Source organism: Ctenopharyngodon idella, chromosome 15 (assembly GCF_019924925.1).
Source record: "Ctenopharyngodon idella isolate HZGC_01 chromosome 15, HZGC01, whole genome shotgun sequence".
In the NCBI taxonomy this organism is placed as follows: domain Eukaryota; kingdom Metazoa; phylum Chordata; class Actinopteri; order Cypriniformes; family Xenocyprididae; genus Ctenopharyngodon; species Ctenopharyngodon idella.
Window position 1 is genome coordinate 12,968,406 of NC_067234.1, and position 19,613 is coordinate 12,988,018.

At 38.6% G+C, this 19,613-nt stretch overlaps 1 protein-coding gene across 1 annotated transcript in view; it reads right to left on the reverse strand.

Moving 5' to 3' along the window:
- The window catches only part of elna (elastin a), a 37,306-nt gene extending 26,406 nt beyond the window's left edge, over window positions 1-10,900 (reverse strand). Inside the window, exons 1-5 of the mRNA XM_051862462.1 lie at window positions 10,808-10,900; window positions 2,821-2,875; window positions 899-943; window positions 664-732; window positions 525-569 (exon numbers count right to left, since the gene is read on the reverse strand). Of these exons, the coding sequence (XP_051718422.1) occupies window positions 525-569; window positions 664-732; window positions 899-943; window positions 2,821-2,875; window positions 10,808-10,900 (307 nt within the window). The remainder of the gene's footprint in view (window positions 1-524; window positions 570-663; window positions 733-898; window positions 944-2,820; window positions 2,876-10,807) is intronic.
- Between the last annotated feature and the right edge of the window lie 8,713 nt (window positions 10,901-19,613).

A 19,613-nucleotide genomic window follows, 5' to 3' on the forward strand; every position in this document is an offset into this window, starting at 1 on the left:
TCTGTAGAACTCCTCAAACTGAACACATTACTCCCATACAACAGCACTTGCACTGGCTCCCGGTTAAATATCATGTTGATTTTAAAATTCTTCTTCTTACTTAGAAAAGCACTCAATAATCTTGCCCCTTCATACTTATCTGACCTTCTTCATATTTACATTCCTACTCATACTTTAAGATCATCTTCTGCACTCACTCTTGTTCTCCCTCAAACTCACACTATGGAGTCCCAAGCCTTTAGTCATGCAGCTCCTTATTTATGGAACTTGCTGCCACAGGATGTGTGTTTTTAAGTGTTACCTTTAGACCCATCTTTTAGGCAGGCTTTTATGTGATTACTTTTATGTTTGTATCCAGTCTGTCCAGGCTGTAATAATGATTATTTGTTTAATGTTAATTGTTCTGTTGTGTTTGTAAGGTGTCCTTGAGTGTCATGTAAGGTGCCTATAAAGTGTATAATAATAATAATAATAACCCTGGTATATCTGAATAACAAGGAGCTTAAATATTGATACATGCTTACCATATTTAGCAGCTTTTGCCTGAGCAGGGGTGAGTGCACCAGTACCTTGACACATGGGGGAAAAAAAAGATTTATCAATATTGTATCATTCTATTAAACCGACCGTCATTTAACGCTATGGCACACATTTGTATCTTACCTCCTACCCCAGGAAAGAGTAAACCTGTGCCAGGTACACCACCAATACCAGTTACACCAGGACCAGCACCTAGCCAAACCAAAAAAACACATCTTCAAGCCAAAAACCATGTGCCATTAGATTTGTTTTCTCTGAGATTATCGGTGGACTGTGCAATGTGGTATGGAAGCCTGACTTGCCAAATAACCACTTATGGGCCCCATAATATAGCAGAATAATTAATCAGTGTACTCACCATATTTAGCTGCTTTAGCTTGAGCTGGTGTAAGAACACCTGTACCTACTAAGAGGGAACAATTTATTTGGTAATGCTTCATTTCCATGGTCCACTTTAGACATTCTATTAAGTAACTTTGCAACAACTTGTCAACTAGCAGTCATTACAGTATTAGTAGACTGTCTGCTTAATATCTGCTAACACTTTATTTTGATGCTCCCCAACAGACATTCTACTGACTATAAGTTACTTTGCAACTACATGTCAACTTATTCTACTAACCTGAACCCTAATACCTAACCCTAACCTAACAGTCTACAAACAGTCTACTATAGTCTACTAATACTCTAACGAGAGTTAGTTGACATGTAGTTGCATAATTACTTATAGTTAGTAGAATGTCTAAAGTGGACCCTTGAAATAAAATGTAACTGTTTATTTTGATATACAGTTGCAAGAAAAAGTATGTGAACCACTTGCAGAATCTGTGAAAATGTGAATAATTTTAACAAAATAAGAGAGATCATACAAAATGCATATTATTTTTTGTTTAGTACTGTCCTGAGTAAGATATTTTACATAAAAGATGTTTATATCTAGTCGTTAAAGCAATAAAAATAGCTGAATTTATTAAAATGACCCCACTCAAAAGTATGTGAACCATTGATTCTTAATACTGTGTGTGGTTACCTGGATGATCCACAACTGTTTTTGTGTTTTGTGATGGTTGTTCATGAGTTTCTTGTTTGTTCTGAGCAGTTAAACTGAGCTCTGTTCTTCAGAAAAATCCTCCAGGTCCTGCAGATTCTTCAGTTTTCAAGGATTTTTTTGCATATATGAACCCTTTCTAGCAGTGACTGTATGATTTTGAGATCCGTCTTTTTACACTGAGGACAACTGAGGGACTCAGACAAAACTATTAAAAAAGGTTCAAACATTCACTGATGCTCCAGAAGGAAACATGATGCATTAAGAGTCGGGGGGTGAAAACTTTTGAATTTGAAGATCAAAGGTAAATTGTACTTAATTTTTCTTCAGGGAAGTAGGCAAGTATCTTCTGTTGCTTCCGAAGGGCAGTACTAAATGAAAAACAATGATATTTCAACAAAATAAGAATAATTGGTGAATCTTCATCCAGTTCAAAAGTTTTCACCCTCCCCCCCTCAGTTGAGTCCCTCAGTTGTCCTCAGTGTGAAAAGACGGATCTCAAAATCATACAGTCACTGCTGGAAAGGGTTCAAATATGCAACAAATTCTTGAAAACTGAAGAATCTGCAGGACCTGGAGGATTTTTCTGAAGAACAGAGCTCAGTTTAACTGTTTAGAACAAACAAGAAACTCATGAACAACCATCACAAAACAAAAAAACAGTTGTGGATCATCCAGGTAACCACACACAGTATTAAGAATCAATGGTTCACATACTTTTGAGTAGGGTCATTTTAATAAATTCAGCTATTTTTATTGATTTCCGACTAGATATAAACATCTTTTATGTAAAATATCTTACTCAGGGCAGTACTAAACAAAAAATAATATGCATTTTGTATGATCTTTCTTATTTTGTTAAAATTATTCACATTTTCACAGATTCTGCAAGTGGTTCACATACTTTTTCTTGCAACTGTAAGTGTCCACTCTTTACAAATGAATGCATGTAAACATATTAAAGTGGGATTTATAATGTGAAACTACAGCAGATGGGATTTTTTTTTAAATTGCGGTCTGTTGCTTTTCAAGCTCATCAACAACATTGATTTTTGTTTTATGAAAAAAGCTGCTTGTACATTCAATTCCCTGGCTTCTTTTTTTCTGTTCCGCAACGTTGGAACTACATAAGAGTGAGTAAATGATTTCCATTTTGGGGGTGTACTATTTCACTAAATTGACAATGGCTAATTGCAGCTCTTAAATCATTCTTTAGCAAAATGATTTCTCACCTCCTGCCCCCGGGGAAAGTCCACCAGCACCACCCTGGCAAAGCTCCAACCCCACCTAAACCAGCTCCAATACCTGAGGAAATACATAAACACTGAACTAGCTGCTTGAGTGAATGACTTCCATTTCTGAATGGACCAATCCTTTAATATGAAAATATTGATTGCAGTTTCGGGGGATTACAAAGGAAAATGCATCTTCACCTCCTGCCCCAGGGTAAAGTCCACCTGCACCACCTGGATAAGCTCCAGCCCCACCTAAACCAGCTCCAGTACCTTAAGAAATTTACAAAGAGTGAATTTTCTCAAAGAGTGTCTTTGTTCTGTGGATAGAGCTTAGGGCATGTGGCTTTTTAAATCATTTAATAAATGATTATTACCATATTTAGCAGCTTTGGCCTGTGCAGCGGAGACCCCTAAAGACCCCACACCTGCATACAGAGACAGCAGATCCTTCATTGATCATGCATTTGCAGTGCATGTGTGTGCGCTGTTTACAGCCATGTAAAGTAACATAGTGATTTCAGTATCTTGGCCAGTCTTCGAGGGTGAATATAATGAAGTATGTGTGTGTGTTATATTTAACCACACAATCTGAATAAATAAGAAATTATATTTTGCATTAAGATAATGAAGCCATTTTTTAACCTATTAAGATGTTTTGCTTTGGGACATTATTTTGCCCCCATTACATTAATAGTTTTAGGTTGAAATATGATGTGTTTTTTACAGACTATGTTAGATTCACCTTGCACTGTATTACAATGATTCAAATATGATAGCTCTGACATAACGCACCAGTCCCTGTTGGATAACCCGGCTTGGAGCCAGCTACTTTCCCACCGGGGAGTCCAGCACCTCCGCCAAAGCCACCATAACCTTTGGCATACCAGGTGAGAATCAGCACACACGCTAAAACACATTATACACCGGGTATTTTGCTCATGCATGTTCTCAAGTTTGCTACTGTAGCCTACCGTATGGAAGTTTACCACCAGTGTAGGGCAACCCAGCACCTGTTGAGACAGGTAATGTAAGACTGATGTCCTTTCAATATGTATCAAAACATACTAAAGATATACTAAAAATTTGTGTTATCAAATATGTTGTATACATATCTAAGTTATCCACAACAATAAAGCTTAGTATGAACTAACACATTGTCAGTGTTTGAACAAAAAGTGCATACAGATTAAATATTAGATATAAAACTGCAAAAATTAAGAAGATAAGCAAGCATCCAAATGATTTCTGTTGATTTATGAGCTCACTTTCATACAACATATGAAGCGATAAACCATTCAAGTCAATCAACACTGTATCCTGTTTTAATCAGAACAAATATGCAAGTTTGGAAAAAGCTATGTTCCACTAGAGGCTCACATATTCATACCGCAATCAATTTCTCCTAATTTTACTGGATGTATTCCTAATCCATGATTAAGGCTGATAACGCACTGATAAGAGAGACGTGAAAATATGTATTTCAGTTCAAGCTTCAAATGGAAACATTTCTGAAAATATATTTCAGATATGACTATGAAAACTATGCCTATGAACTTTATCAAGGCTTTTTCCCAAGTGAGGAATCACTTCCCAGAGAGCACATCGTCAATCTGAGGTTAGTGCTTGAAACAAATTAATTGAGCTCTTCAACTGTTGAACCTCCATGTAGGAGAAATCACACAATTTTTCTGCGCACCGGAGAGCAATCTACTACATAAATGGATGACTAGCAATGCAAGTCTAAGCAGTGATCCAATATAGCTGGGTTTCATCTGGAGCGTTTGATGAAAGACATTCTTACTTGCTTATTTCTAGCCACCTCATATTGCATTGCTTAATAGCTGTAAAACCACAAACGCAATCAGTCAGCAAATGCTTCTTTTCGAGGGGTGGTAAATCTGGGCTGAGCTGATTTGTGCAGTCTGATTAAAAGAATCAGATATTTCACCTGGGGCTTTGGGAGATTTCAGAGGGTATCCATGAAAAACTCCTTGTTGCAATGGCCCACCATATCCACGCCCACCTACGACAGACAACATAAACTTCTCAAACATGTAGATCCAGTCAGATTTGCAAACACTTTTTAAAAAATCCATCTTCCACACTTTCCAGATATCATTATTCTGTTTAAAGTGGTTGCTGTTTGCTCATGTACTAACCAGCACCTGGTACCAGACCCTGCCCAGCTCCACCAGCAGCTATGGGAAACATTCAGTCAGTCATATAGATATTGTATAGTTAATTGTCAGAAGTATCACACTGCAATGACGGATGTCATTTTAATTGAGAGTTTACCTGATTTAGGCTTGAGTCCATTTCCTGTGGCTACACCAGGAAGAACACCCCGTCCATTGAAGCCTGTAGTCATGTAAATCCAAGTGATCAAGAACAAATGAAGACCATGTGTGCAATTGTAATTTGGTGTTTTATCCAAATAACTGATTAGATTGCCTGCACGAAATCTGCAACCACAGAAAGCTATACAGATGTTTGCAGAAATCATTCACTTTCAACACATTTGTTTATGAGATGTCTTGGCTAATTTGATAATGGAGCAAAGATACTCTTTGCAAGTGTGTGAATGCAATGCTTCTAACCGCACAATATGCATTTCATGCACCGTTTCTCTATCTTCTGTGGTCTGTTTTCTCCTTTAGGTCAACTGATGTCATGGAGGAACAACTGAGGTCTGAGGTCAATCTTGCTGAGCAAGTCCAGTTAAATGGAAATGTTTTTTCAGCTACCTGAAAAATCCATTACACACTTTGAAGGTAACTCTATCAACCTCTTGAGTGTGCCAAGAATTTGTAGGTTTGCATACTTGCATATAATATTTTTCTGGCCTAGGAGTGAAGAATCTTCAACTCTGTTGAACATATTTTGCCATGTGTAGATCCATTTCACAGAATTCAGCATATGTTCCCCACAATCAGCATCGACAATGTGAAAAACGTTTGCAGATTCCTTGTGGGCCTGGTGGTCAAATTATAGTACATAAACAGAGGAACAAACCTTGTCCAGGAACAAGTCCTCCTTGATACGGACCAGGCACTCCCACTCCTGCAAAAATCAAGATTGAAAAGTTGATCTATAATCATGCATATTTTCATTTGTATATGCAACTTCACGCTCCCATGCTTACCCGGCACTGGAGCTTTTCCAGGTTTTGCTGCTTTCCCTCCAGGTCCAACCCCACCAGGGCCAAGTCCTTGTACACCGGTCTGAGGAATGCCAAGGCCTAAAAAGCAATACAAAGACTAGACTATCATAGACTGGACTATCACTGCTAGCTAATCATTCAAATGCACTCATGCAAAGGACGATGTCTGTAATTGCTAAATATACCATTCACCGCACCTGGGAGACCAGTACCAGTTCCTCCTACACCTGGCCCTGAACGAACACAAACACACACATTCAGTCACATCGCTAAACACATTGGGTGCATAGCTAGACTGCAGATATTCCATGTGATTCCTCAGTGATTTAATTTGCCTCACTTGCTCCTTCCCTCTGACATAAAACAAGTCATCTTATCTGATTTCAGTGCCTGGAAGCTGATGTTTCAGGCTGTTCATTTATTTGTTTAACCCTTTTCCAACCGATATCAAAAACAGAGGAACAGACATTGCATGCTGCTTTTAGATTGTGCCAAGGACAAGCTGAAGTAATGTGCTGGCCTGTGTTACTTGAACACCACCAGCGAGGTCCCAGAGGGGACACGTTTGTTGATTTGGCTCATGATCTAAGGCTCCTTCATTCAAGTTCAAGCCAACTGGAGTACCATGAAAAGAGTCTTAGCCATGTTATATGCAGTTATATGCAAAATGTGTTAAAAAGGGCCTATGTATGTTTTTACGGTATGAATGGTTCTTCTGAGAATGAAGTCAGTTCTCCACCTACTTTTTCCATTTCAGTTCTTCTCTAAAGATGCTTGCCTAAAAGATGTTTCATTTACTATGTTTTGTACAATGAAAAAAATGGACTCTCAAAGACATATATTACCGCCTTTAGGGGGCTTCACACCAGCACCTGAAACAAGAGAATCAGAATTAGAAGAGAGTCGTGCAGTTTGTGTTGCTTAGCCACTACGAAAATCAAATTCATAAATAGACTTGTTGAATGAATGGCACCTCCAGGTAGACCTCCTCCAGGAAGACCTCCACCAGGTAGACCTCCTCCTGGTAGCCCAGTGCCTAAAGAGAAAGCCTAATGGTTATATGTAATTACTTGACTGCACTTTAACCTTTGCTGATTATTCACTGGATGCGCACCTGATTTAGCCGGTTTCAGACCTCCAGCCACTGGGTAGAATCTTCCAGCACCACCATATGCGCCATAACCCCCATAACCACCTACAGTAGGAGGGACATATAACAACAAATTCAGAAAACCTGTATGCAAGGCATGGACATTTATTGGCAATTAGTTTAGTGTAAGTAAAAAAAAAAATAAAATAAAAAGTAGGTTAGTAGGCTAGATTAGTTTGTAAAGTTAGTTCTGGCAGGTCACGTCAGTCAAGTTTGCATCACCTGACTCTCAGATGATCCATGTCTGTATAGGAATATGACGTCTATCACTGCATCCCTATGTAAGGTCCATTCAATATTATCAGAAGCTTTATCGCGTTGCTCGAGTATTAGTAGACTGTTAGGTTAGGGTTAGTAGAATAAGTTGACATGAACTTGCAAAGTTACTTATAGTCAATAGAATGTCTGTTGGGGGGGCATCAAAATAAAGTGTTAGAAGATATTAAGAAGACAGTCTACTAATACTCTAATGACTGCTAGCTGACATGCAGTTACTTATAGTGCTTTGTCAAAGTGGACTATCAGAATAAAGTGTTGCCAAAGTGATTTTCTAATAGGAAGAATATCACATATGAATGATTTCTGAATTATGATGATCTGCTCCAATCCCCAAATAGCTTGGACTGTAAACGCTATGGAGTGATTTAGTAAATGGGAGGGGCTGGATGGGAAAGAATGAAGAGAGAAACAGAGAAAAATATGAAAAGAAAGTTGAGATGGAGAGTGAGGTCTCGGAAGCTACAGTGGATCTTTTGGCTAAGTAAATGAGGAGTTAGGCTTCATTGAAAATTATTGCTACATTGTGTCCTCCTTCAACACGGAAACCCTAAACAAATGAGGTCACAAAGTTTGCGTTCTTATTTTATGGTAGAGGGAGGAATACAGGAATGGAAAGGATGTGCAGCGAAATGCTTTGCTTGTCAGTCTTTCTTTTGCCTTGATGCCATTATAAATCTGAGAGTAGCTTTAAAACACTCCTAAATCCTGGTATTCCAACTTCTGACACAAGAGAAAAAATATTAAATTTCTCACAGTGGCTGATGGAAAATTGAGGTCACATACTCTTGCTCTCCTAGCACAGTTAATTAATTGGTTTGCTGAGGGTCATGGAAAACATTGCTCCGCAGAACATTGCCACAGTTGTAGAGAGCAGGAGATGTAACCATATCTTGGCTTGTTATAGACTTTTAAACTGCTTGTCTACGTTTGGCTCCAACCTTTTGCAATTCTTTTGGATTAGTTAAAATGTCTAGCATAGGCTAAAGAAAGGTCCCTGCTAATCTCAGCGTCAGGCAGCACGCCCACAGTCCGTTCACAGATGGTCACAAAAATGTCAAGAAGTCACTGAATCCACTGGTTCCAATGTGATTTACTGTAGTACTACACTAAAATAATGCACAAGTGAATGCCTTTTCTGGAATAGAACCTTTGGTGTGACCCCCTTGATCATCAATACTAGCAGCCCTACCTTTCCAATTGCTGCGGCTCGGTCCTGCACATCCTATTAAGAGACTTTGACTTGCCCATTCTGAAACATTACATTTATTTTACTTTAACCTTTCAGTGGTAGATCAGCTTGAGTATTTAGGGTCTTTATCTTGTTGTAGGACTGGATTTCTGTTTATGTGCTGAGTTTCGTTCTATCTACTCATCAGTCCACAAAACATTCTTGCTCATCCACACAGTTTTTGGCAAATTTGAGGTTGGTAGAAATGTTCTTCTTGGAGAGCTGTGGCTTCCTCTGTGCTATCCAGCCAGATGGTGGACTAATGAACACTAACTTTTGCCAATGCAAGAGAGGCCTTTAAATCCTTAGATGCTATACCCTGGGGTTTTGTGACCTCCTAAAATGTCATATGTTTTGCTCTTGGAGTGATTTTTGTTTGGACAACCACTCCTAGGCAGATAAACAGGGGTGTTAAAGTTTCTTCAGTTTCTGATTGGTAGCCCTTAAAATCTTTTGTTTTTTCACTCTGAAAAACATCAAAAACATTTGTTTTTCCTGGAAATCAACAGAGTGATGACTAGTTTCTGTAATTACATCAACTCTACCATGCTGTTTAGACTTGAATAAGATTCCCCCAAGAAATAGGCAAGAATTAACCTGGGGCTGGATTCACGAAACATTCTTAAGAATAAAATTCTTCCTAACTGCTATTTTCTTCTTATTTTTTAACTCAAGAAAAAAGATACGAATATTTTGTATTCCCAAAAACCTTTCTTAAGAATGTTCATATCTTTTTTCTTAAGATCTTTTTAAGACAAAGTTTAAGAAGTATTCATATTCCTGAAAAGAATGCTTTAAAAAAAAAAAAATCTTAAATAACTTCTTAATGTTAAGCCTCCAACCTGATTGAAATCCCCAAAGGTAAGATGTTTAATGAATATACTGGGTTGTTTCAAATATTAAGCATTTAACACTAGCTACATATAATACATATTACTAGTTCCCAGGAATGTCAACGAGTACTCTGAAGTGACACCGATCGACCAGGAAAACATCACTAGAATGAATGTGTATACATGATACGCTCACTCTAGCTAGAACTAACGATTAAGCACACGCAGATACCAGACGCATTCACTCTAGAGAGTGCGCAAGAAAGACAGAACACAAATGAATGGGAAAGACCGCTGAATTTTCTTGAGACAGGCTCTTTTACAATACCTATTTTAACTTGACACGGCGCATTAAAAAAACACAACGCAGAGTAATTAACTCCCGTCAAGCCAGTTGCGATGAAAACAGTCAAACTGTTCAGTTTAGTTCAGTTCGTGGACTTTTAGTTTGTATTTCCTCAGTTCCTGTTTTCCTTTGTTTGTATTCCCGCACTTCCTGGTTGCTATGTTCACTCTCATTGTGAGTTTGTTCTGTTCAGCTGTGTTTGATTAATTAACTTGTTTGTGTTTGCTATATTAGTTGTACCCTTCTCTTCATTCTTTGTCCGGTCTTATTTGATTACTTCAAATGTGTGTTGCTATTGCCTGTTCGCCTGCCTTGTGGGAATATATTATTAAACTTTGAGTTTTGGAACTTTATTCATTTGTCTTCATCTGTATTCCTGCAAACACCCATGAAAGAAGACCAGTAATGGATTATGCAGCTCAGTTCACTGCTGTGACTCAGAAGAGCCATGAGACCACCTGCCCTTGTGACGATGAGACACTGAAGTCACTTTTCTGGATCAGAGCTAATTATCACCACCCTGTTCACCTCCCAGACATCACAGGACTTGACTGGAGGGATGCTGTCATTAGTGGTCTGGAGAGCATCCTGCCTTGATCCAGAGAACAGCCAGAGCCTGTTTTCTGTACCATCAACCAAGGAGAAATCAGATGAGCCCCCTGCAGACCTTGAGGGACAATCCACCGCAACAAGTGAGCCAGAGACCGTGGAAGAGAGGACAGCGCCTACCATCGCCCCAGAAGAGCAGCCCCAGAGTGAGTCTGACCAGGGGTGTGAGCCCACAATACCAGCGAGGGAACAGAGACAGAGGACTGGATGATGGACTTCAATGAAGAGGTATTAACTCACACCCAGACAGCACAAAGAACCGTTTGGATTGTGATTTATCAGTTTGTTCTGAATCACCACTGTTTAAAGACTTTATTTGTTTCATCGACCTGCATGGGCTGTGTCATTCTCACTGTGATCCTGTCAAGTTTTCTCTTACCACCATCATCGCAGAGCTCAGCCAGTCCTCCAGTCCCACCGCTGCCAGATGTCTACAGCCCAGCGCCGTCTCCGGGGATTCCCTTTGCTCCATCTCGGCCCGCCGACCTGTCGCCTCCGCCTTGGTTCCTTCCACCTTCGGCTCCACCGGAGATCCTCGGCCTAGTGGCTCCATGAGCTTCCTTCACCCCACCGGCTCCCCCTTGGTCAGTCGTCACTCTACTTCCACCATGGACTTACAGGCTGTCCGCTGCACTCTGTCCCTCCACCCCTATGGCTGCAGTGTGTTCCTCCCTCCCACTGCAGCCACTCTGTCTTCGTTCACACCGGCATCGCCCCAGTCCTCCGACGCTCATTGCTGTGGCTGCGCCAAGGTCTCCTGAACCTGCAACGACGCTCTGCTCTTCTGATTCGCAGTCTCCGTTAAATATCTCTTTTGTGTTTGCTATATTAGTTGTACCCTTCTCTTCACAATTTGTCCGGTCTCAAATCTATTAGGATTACGTCAAATGTGTGTTGCTATTGCCTGCCTTGTGGGATTATAATATTAGACTTTGAGTTTTGGAACTTTATTTATTTGTCTTTGTCCGTATTCCTGCAAACGTTTATTATGTTTATTATGTGTTTATTATGATAACTACGGTGAGCTTGCCAGCAGAAAAGACAGGCTTTGAGGTGAGTCTTCAGCACCTACCTTTCAACCAAATAACACCAAAGCCTGTCATTTTCTTCTTAAGAAAAAAAAAAAAAAAAAAGAAAATATTTGAGAAATTCACAATTATACTTATTAATGAGTCTACACACATTTCTTCTGTTGGTTGCTGAGCTGGACATAAACTGACACTGCAGAACTCAAAAATGTACCTATACATGGAATTCAGTGCAGTTTCCAACTTTTATTCCTTTTTAAACAGGGTTTTATTACAGGGGCAGATAATAAAATCTTGTTAACATTAGTTAATGCACTGTGAACTAACATGAACAAACAATGAACAACTGTATTTACATTAACTAATGTTAACGAAGATTAGTAAATACAGTAACAAATGAATTGCTCATGGTTAGTTCATGTTAGTTAATACATTAATTAATGTTTAACTAATGAACCTTATTGTAAAGTGTTACCAACATTTCACTTTGAAAGTGCTGTAAAACATGCAAGAAGCAACGCAATATCATTTTGCTGAGATCTTGCCACGTGTATGATTTACATGTCAGTCAGCCGGACATGTCAAGTGAACAGTTCTCGGCGAGAATAAGCTGTAAAATTGTCCAAACTTCATGCCAAAATTTGGACTATGTCCTATTAGTAGAGCTGAACCCACAGATGTTTATAGGATATTGACAGAATAGCTTAAATACAAAGATTTCCCCAAGGAATAGGCAAAATGGTGTCCTCTATGATTCTTATTCTTTCCGACAACAAAGTTTAATTTTGTAATTACTTGTAATTATTAATAAGTAAATAATAAGTAAAATACCCAATAGCACTGTAATTTTATTTTTCAGAGATCTCACCACATGCATGAAAAAATATGACTGGTCACTAGTCGATCAGCCAGACATGTCTAAGTGGGCAGTTCTAGGCCTGAATAAGATGAAAAATGGGCCAGACTTTATGTCAAAAGTTAGGCTATGTGACACTACTCTAAGGCTTGCTAGCAAATCTGAACTCACAGAGCCTCAAAAATGTGGAATGCTCTTGGACTAACTGTGGCTAATGTCCTTTTGTTAATTAATTATTATCTCAAATTTAGCTGAACCTGTTGATCCATTAGGTTCTTAGTGCATATAATCTTCACTAATATATCAGCAACTCTCAGACGTGTGGATCAGACGCCCAGACAGGTGCGTCTGCCATTAGTTAATGATGCACTCCCCTGGTTTCCCGGTGTCAGACAGCAAACCTCCCTCAAGCACTATGAGGACTGCTTAGGCAAGGCAACTGTTCCTGATGAATGTGAAGACCTTCCAAGTGCAGCTGGAATATATAACTGTCTGCTTACTCTCCATCTTTCCAACAAGCCCAGAGTGCATGGAGGTTATCGAAACATAACTCTGCCCACTCACAAAAACTTAAAGAGGAGGACAGAGGAAGCAGCATATACTTTTTAATGGATGGCATAGAAAACCAGAATGTTTAAGCTGGATGCCATTTGTCAAAGACAATAACCCGTATAGGTGAAAATGTTAGATGGGAGAGACTTAATTTTCAGTTATTTTGGCGTATTGTCCAGGGCTCTTGAGTAACCCTACCCAAAAAATGGTATTGCCATGGTACCATGTCTGAAAACAACAAACAAACAATCAAACAAACAAAAACACAGTTTTGGTACTTTTTTGTTAGTGACAACTCAATATAAATGTGTTCATTTTTCATCTGCACCAACCCTGAACCTATCTAATTCACTAATTAATCATGTGTCTCACTGATTTATGCTTGTTTGCCAAATGACAATTAATTATGCACACACGCAAAAATCTGCACAAATGTTCACATGCTACAGAAATTACTATTATGCTAATTTAAAACAGGAGCTGGATACATTACAGCTAGCCTGCAACAATACTAGGCAAAATGAAAGGAACTGCTGAGTCTTGAATAGACGAACTTTATGTGGATAATGAATGTGAATATATTTCCATTGGTTTCTGAGAATTTGAAAAAAATAAAAATAAAAAATAGCATATGCTGGTTAGGTATGTTTTGAAGCATGACAACTGGTTTGAGCTGGTTTATGCTGGTCAAGTGCTGGTCCAAAGCTGGTCCTAAGCAACTAGCTTCAGCTCAGGACCAGCTTATAACCAGCTCAGGTTCAGCTTAAACCAGCTCATGACCAAATAAGAAGCAGCATAAACCAGCTGAAACCAGCTGCCATGCTTCAAAACATACCCAACCAGCAAATGCTGTTTTTTTTCAACAGGGTAGTCATTTGTTATTAAGATATGTTATTAGGTACTATTCACCAGTCTTGCAGACAATGGAAAGATGTAATTTCTTTCCATCATAAAAGATGGAAAATGTAATCCAGTACTCTCTCCTGTGATATCTGAATGATTTCTTTCAAGCAAGACTTAGATACTGACAGCTAGGCAAGGCAATATTTGGTGATTGTAATTTTCTGGTCCTTGTTTAGAATGATCAAGATGCACTTCCTGATTTTGCTGAGTTATTCAGCAAACATATTTTGTTGATCCTGGAATAACATTCCTGTCCAAAAATGTAATCTTGACCATATCCCTACCCCTAAATCTAACCCTACCTATATGTTATCCCTAAAATCAGAGGGGAATGATAGGTGAATAACACTGATGTAGAAGCACCTAACCCTGGTTGTTAAGTGTAGCTTGACATAAACTAAATAAACTATCCCTCAAATCTGATTGGTTGTTTGGAATGTTGTTCCAGGATCAACAAAGATGTTGCACTTGGTGAAATCAGGTTCTGCGATCAAGACAGCAGAATGCCTTCAGTTTTCAAAACATGTGGCCGTTCAACCTGTCTAGGGCTCAGGCATGAGGTTGTAATGCTGGGTGTCAATTATGTGAGTGACTGGTGTAAACATTCCATAAGAGAAAGAACCGTTCACCAATGATTTCCTTTTGAATACAAAACACCATTTAGGCAGAGTCCAAATGAGAGGAGGATTGTTAAAAGCAGCAGATAGAGGGAGTCAGGAGTAAAGAGCAGAAGCAAAACTTAATCTACACACACAAACCCCCTCCAACCCCCTACCCGTCCTCGCAGGAGCAGCTGGACAAGCCCTAAGATTTAATTTAAGAGAGCAGAGAATTCCGTGGCCCTCTTCCATGTAACTGACGGCAACGGCAGTGAACCGACTACAGGATCCTGGAATTCAAATGGCACGGAATTCCTGTGAGATTATTGGAAGGATCTCAGGCGCAGTCATTTCCATTGACCTGTGAGCTTGAGATACTTCGTGAACCCTACAGCAAGTAAATGGCCAGTTACCAAATTAAAGAAAGAAAAAATAAAGACATGCATAGTCCTTTTTTTCTTTTCACATGACAAAATAAGACAATTCTTCTGTCAGAGGGTCCATGGATGACATCAACAACTGCATTCTGGCTCATTCACATTCATTGGTGGTTGTCAGACAGTCTCTAGATCTGTTTGTCCAGAACCATGAAGACTTGCATTCTTGGTGCATTCCTATACTGCTAAAATAATTCAAAATATTGCTACCTCCCTTCAACATGGAGCTGTTTCAATTTCTATACAGATTCATAAATATGCTTTGAGGAAGCTGTGATTGGATCTGGTTCATAGGCCATTCGAGGTGAACCTCTAGAAGATCAGATCACCTAAAGAGAGCTATTCTCAACCAGTGTTTTTTAATACACAGTTGTGTTGACACTCAATCACTCATTCAGTGTCAGTCCAACATGACTCTAGGCATTGTTCCAAGACTGAATGACATTAACTGTGATTCCACAACTCTTTTCACTTCCAGCCTTTGGAATCCAATGTCAAAGAGACACCATAGGGACATCAACTCTACCAGCAACATACTGAACTATAAGACACTATGAGTGACTGGCTCTGCTATGGAGACTTCTGAACATCGATCACTGTATTTGGCCCTTTAAACATCATATTTTTTATTTTCTTCTCATTCTGCATTCAGCTTAATGTACAGACACTATTCTAACTTTGTTTTATAGATAATTTCACTGGTAAGTGTACTATCAACTTTATACAATAAGAAAGTCTTAAAATCTCTAAATTTGATGTAAACTCTTTAAATGGTTGCAACTCAATATCTAACCAAAACCAACAACATCATTATTATATACAGTATGCATGCAGAATTACGAATGCTGTTAAATTTTGTTTGCATACTCAGTTGTGACTGATGTTTTCTTGCTTGCTTCTGTCGAACCACCTATAGCCAATGTCGCATTGTGTATTGATTTTCATGCACAATTGAGTGACAACGAGACATATCATGACAACAGCAAAACAGCTCCGATGCAGGATTTTATCATCACAGGACCTATTAAAACTCCTTCAGGAAATGCAAATCTAGTTATCTGTAAGCTATTGTTTTTTCCTTCATTGGAAGTCAAAGTAATATATTACCATATGTCCCCTACTGTGTCCAATAATATCATTTTGGACGATTGTTCCTCCCAAAGCTAGCAGGTGTTTGTGCAGGAAAGAAAGTGATGCACTGCCATGTGAATGGAACCAATTTGCATGTGATCACAAAACGATCCATTGCAACAATACCAGCAAGATTTTCTAAAACATAACTCAACTGTACTGAATTTTCCCTTGTGTCACTAAGGAAAAGCCATATCTGCTACTGAACTTGTTGCTTTTTTACTGCCTTGTTTACTGCCATTAATTTCCAGTGTTGGGGTAACACATTACAAGTAACTTAAGTTACATAATCAGATTACTTTTTCAAGTAACTAGTAAAGTAACACATTATGTTTTCAATTTACAACAAAATATCTAAGTTACTTTTTCAAATTAGTAATGCAAGTTACTTATTTGAAAACATTCAGTATTCCTCAAAATGAATAAATACAGTGAAATGAAATCTGAGAATTTTATGCAAAACAGTAATAATGAACTATATTAAATTACACAGATATACTTTATGTATTTAATCTCACTTTATAAACCAATATCTTTGCTGCTGACCTTCAATGATCTAATTCAACCATACTAATAAGCAAAAGCTACTTTAGATTTAGAAATAAGTGTTGAACTTTCTTCTCCAGTATCTATTCTTCTTTAATCCAGAATGGCAGCTCAGCTGAAAGGTTTGTTTGAGCTGCGCCCTCTACTGTACAGGAGTAAATATGCATTTCCTTCAGCCTTAGGCTTATTCATTTCACTTTTGGTGTGAAAGGGTCTTTACATTTTCCAAAAATAGAAAAAACAAAAAACAAGCAAGCCCAGCCCAGGTGAGAAAAAGTAACGCAAAAGTAACGTAATGCATTACTTTTCATAAAAAGTAACTAAGTAACGCAATTAGTTAGTTTTTTTAGGGAGTAACACAATATTGTAATGCTTCACTTTTAAAAGTAACTATCCCCAACACTGTTCATTTCAAAGTGTTCCTGCATGTCTCATAAATTTTGAGTATGTGGGTTTATGGTAGCTGTACCCTACTTAGGTGTTTGGTGGGCATATATGACTTCATCTTTAACATAACTCGCTCGCAAGCTGTATAATTTAAATCACTGGTGACAACCAAATGCTGACATTGTGGCTTAATTTCAAGACATCATTTGTCACAAACAGAAAGAGATGCTTATGAAATGTTTATGTAGGTTTTATGAAAGAGTGCACTGGGGTGAAACGCCATCTGCTTCTGTCATCCTTATTCATGCAATTCCAGAAATATGCCACAAAAACACTCAATCCATATCATCTCACCAGGCAGAACACAAACATATCACCCCCGGATGGGTTCACAGTGCAGTCTGAGCTGGCACAGACCACCTGATCATTTATTTCCATTATTTATCACATCTCAAAGAACGGTATTGTGCAAATCAAAGTTGAAAATGTCAATGCGTGAAACATGTCCCAGATGGCTCGCATATGCATGAGGTTTGTGCATGCTGAATACTTTTCTGACAAGTCAAGGCTGAGATATGATATGACCAATAAACAGAGCTCACATGAGCTCTCCAATCTTGCTCCTCACAGGAATCAGGGGTGTCAAAGTACTTTCATGTAACCAGAAAGTTAGTTATGTGGTTAATTATTTTAATGTGTTGATAAATTTAATGCAATTAACTTCAATAAGCTCCGCAAAGCGGAGCATTCAAGTGCTTTTAAACCATTCCAGTGTGATAAGATGCAAAAGAGAACTCAATGCATACTAGCGTGGTGTCTGTGAAGTAGCTCTCTGTGAACAATCCACTCTGCAGACAGCACACCAGTACAGATTTGAGTTCTTTTTTTACGTCTTATCAAGTTTGAATGGACAAAGACACACAAAATTATGTCAAAATGCCCGTCTTACGTGAGTTTAAAAGTCTTAAAGGGTTAGTTCACCCAAAAATGAAAATTCTGTCATTAATTACTCACCCTCACACCGTTCCACACCCGTAAGACCTTTGTTAATCTTTGGAACAAAAATTAAGATATTTTTGTTGAAATCCGATGGCTCAGTGAGGCCTGCATAGCCAGCAATGACATTTCCTCTCTCAAGATCCATTAATGTACTAAAAACATATTTAAATCAGTTCATGTGAGTACAGTGGTTCAATATTAATATTATAAAGCGACGAGAATATTTTTGGTGCGCCAAAAAAACAAAATAACTACTTATATAGTGATGGCCGATTTCAAAACACTGCTTCAGGAAGCTTCAGAGCATAATGAATCAGCGTGTTGAATCATGATTCGGATCGCGTGTCAAACCGCCAAACTGCTGAAATCACATGACTTTGGCGCTCCGAACCGCTGATTTGACACGCTGATTCATAACGCTGATTCATAACGCTCCGAAGCTTCATGAAGCAGTGTATTAAAGGCACAGCTAATAAATATGACATTTAATAAATGAATGTAAATATTTGTTTTTTATTATTATGTGAATATTTATTAAATGGGTTTATGTGAAGATTGTTTTAACATTATATTCTTTAAAGCCTATTAAATGTTAACAATTATTAATTTAAATTGTATTGTAATGTTGAATTGCTATCATTAGTCATTTCATTCCCAAAAAATGAGGAGGGAAAAAAACAATATGCTCAAAACAGTGGAATTACCATGGTACATGTCTAAAAAACAAGGTAGTGTTGCAGTAAGTGTGTTCTCATGTGTTCTGTAGTACCTATGCTTGAACAGTTCATGTTTTAAGAAATGGGAAAAGCATTGTCAGCACGTCTTTGAAGCTGTATTTGGGGAATAACCTTGTCTCATGATGACATTATTATTTCTGTTTCCCCTGCGTAATTTATTGCATCCACATTGCATTGAGAAATGAATTCCAAATCTGACAATAAGATCTGTTGCCTTCTTCCCTCTTTTTACTTATTTATTTGCATCCACGTTTCCTCTGTTATTTATTTCCAGCGTCACATTTTACACACATCTCTTGTTGCATTAATGCTGCATGCATGTATTTTACTGCTGTGAGTGTCACTATTCAAGAGGGGAACTAAGAAGAAAGGACTTCTTGTTTCATGCTAAATCATACTCTAATTGTCTTAGAGTTTTTTGGAACTGTGCTCCTCCAAAGCAGTTGCGCAAGACTGGTGAAACGAAAAACGATCTTCAGCATCTTGAAAACGTTCGACTGAGACATGGCTCAGCGTAAACATACAAGCATATCATCAGGAGTGAGATTGAACTCTAAGGACTTGTTTGCAAATTTTGCCTTTGGAGCATATTGTCTGCACCTGGGGATGAGCACAGGAAGTGATGCGTAGCTCCTGCGGGAGTTGGAGGATGTCAGCGTGCGACATGAGCATCAGCCATTATTCACAATCAGAGGCCAGAAGCTTGCAGTTTGAGGACAGGTCTGAGCCGGCTAATGAAAAGCACATGTGCTTCACAAGACTCGCTGGCTCTTCTCAGCTCATCTGCCTGGCCCACACCCTTCGTTCTCTTTGCGCTTACCCCTCGCTCCCTTTCAAGTCTGAAACAAACTGGCTCCTCTCACTGAGACAATAGAAAAGCATGTGGAAAGCAAAAACCTGACATACTTTCTTAGGGTTGTGCTGCTCTGGTTTCTGTACAGATCAAAACAATATCTGGTTTTGAGATAGGTGACTAAATAAAATGCAGCTGCCTGTTTAGCCATTGCAGA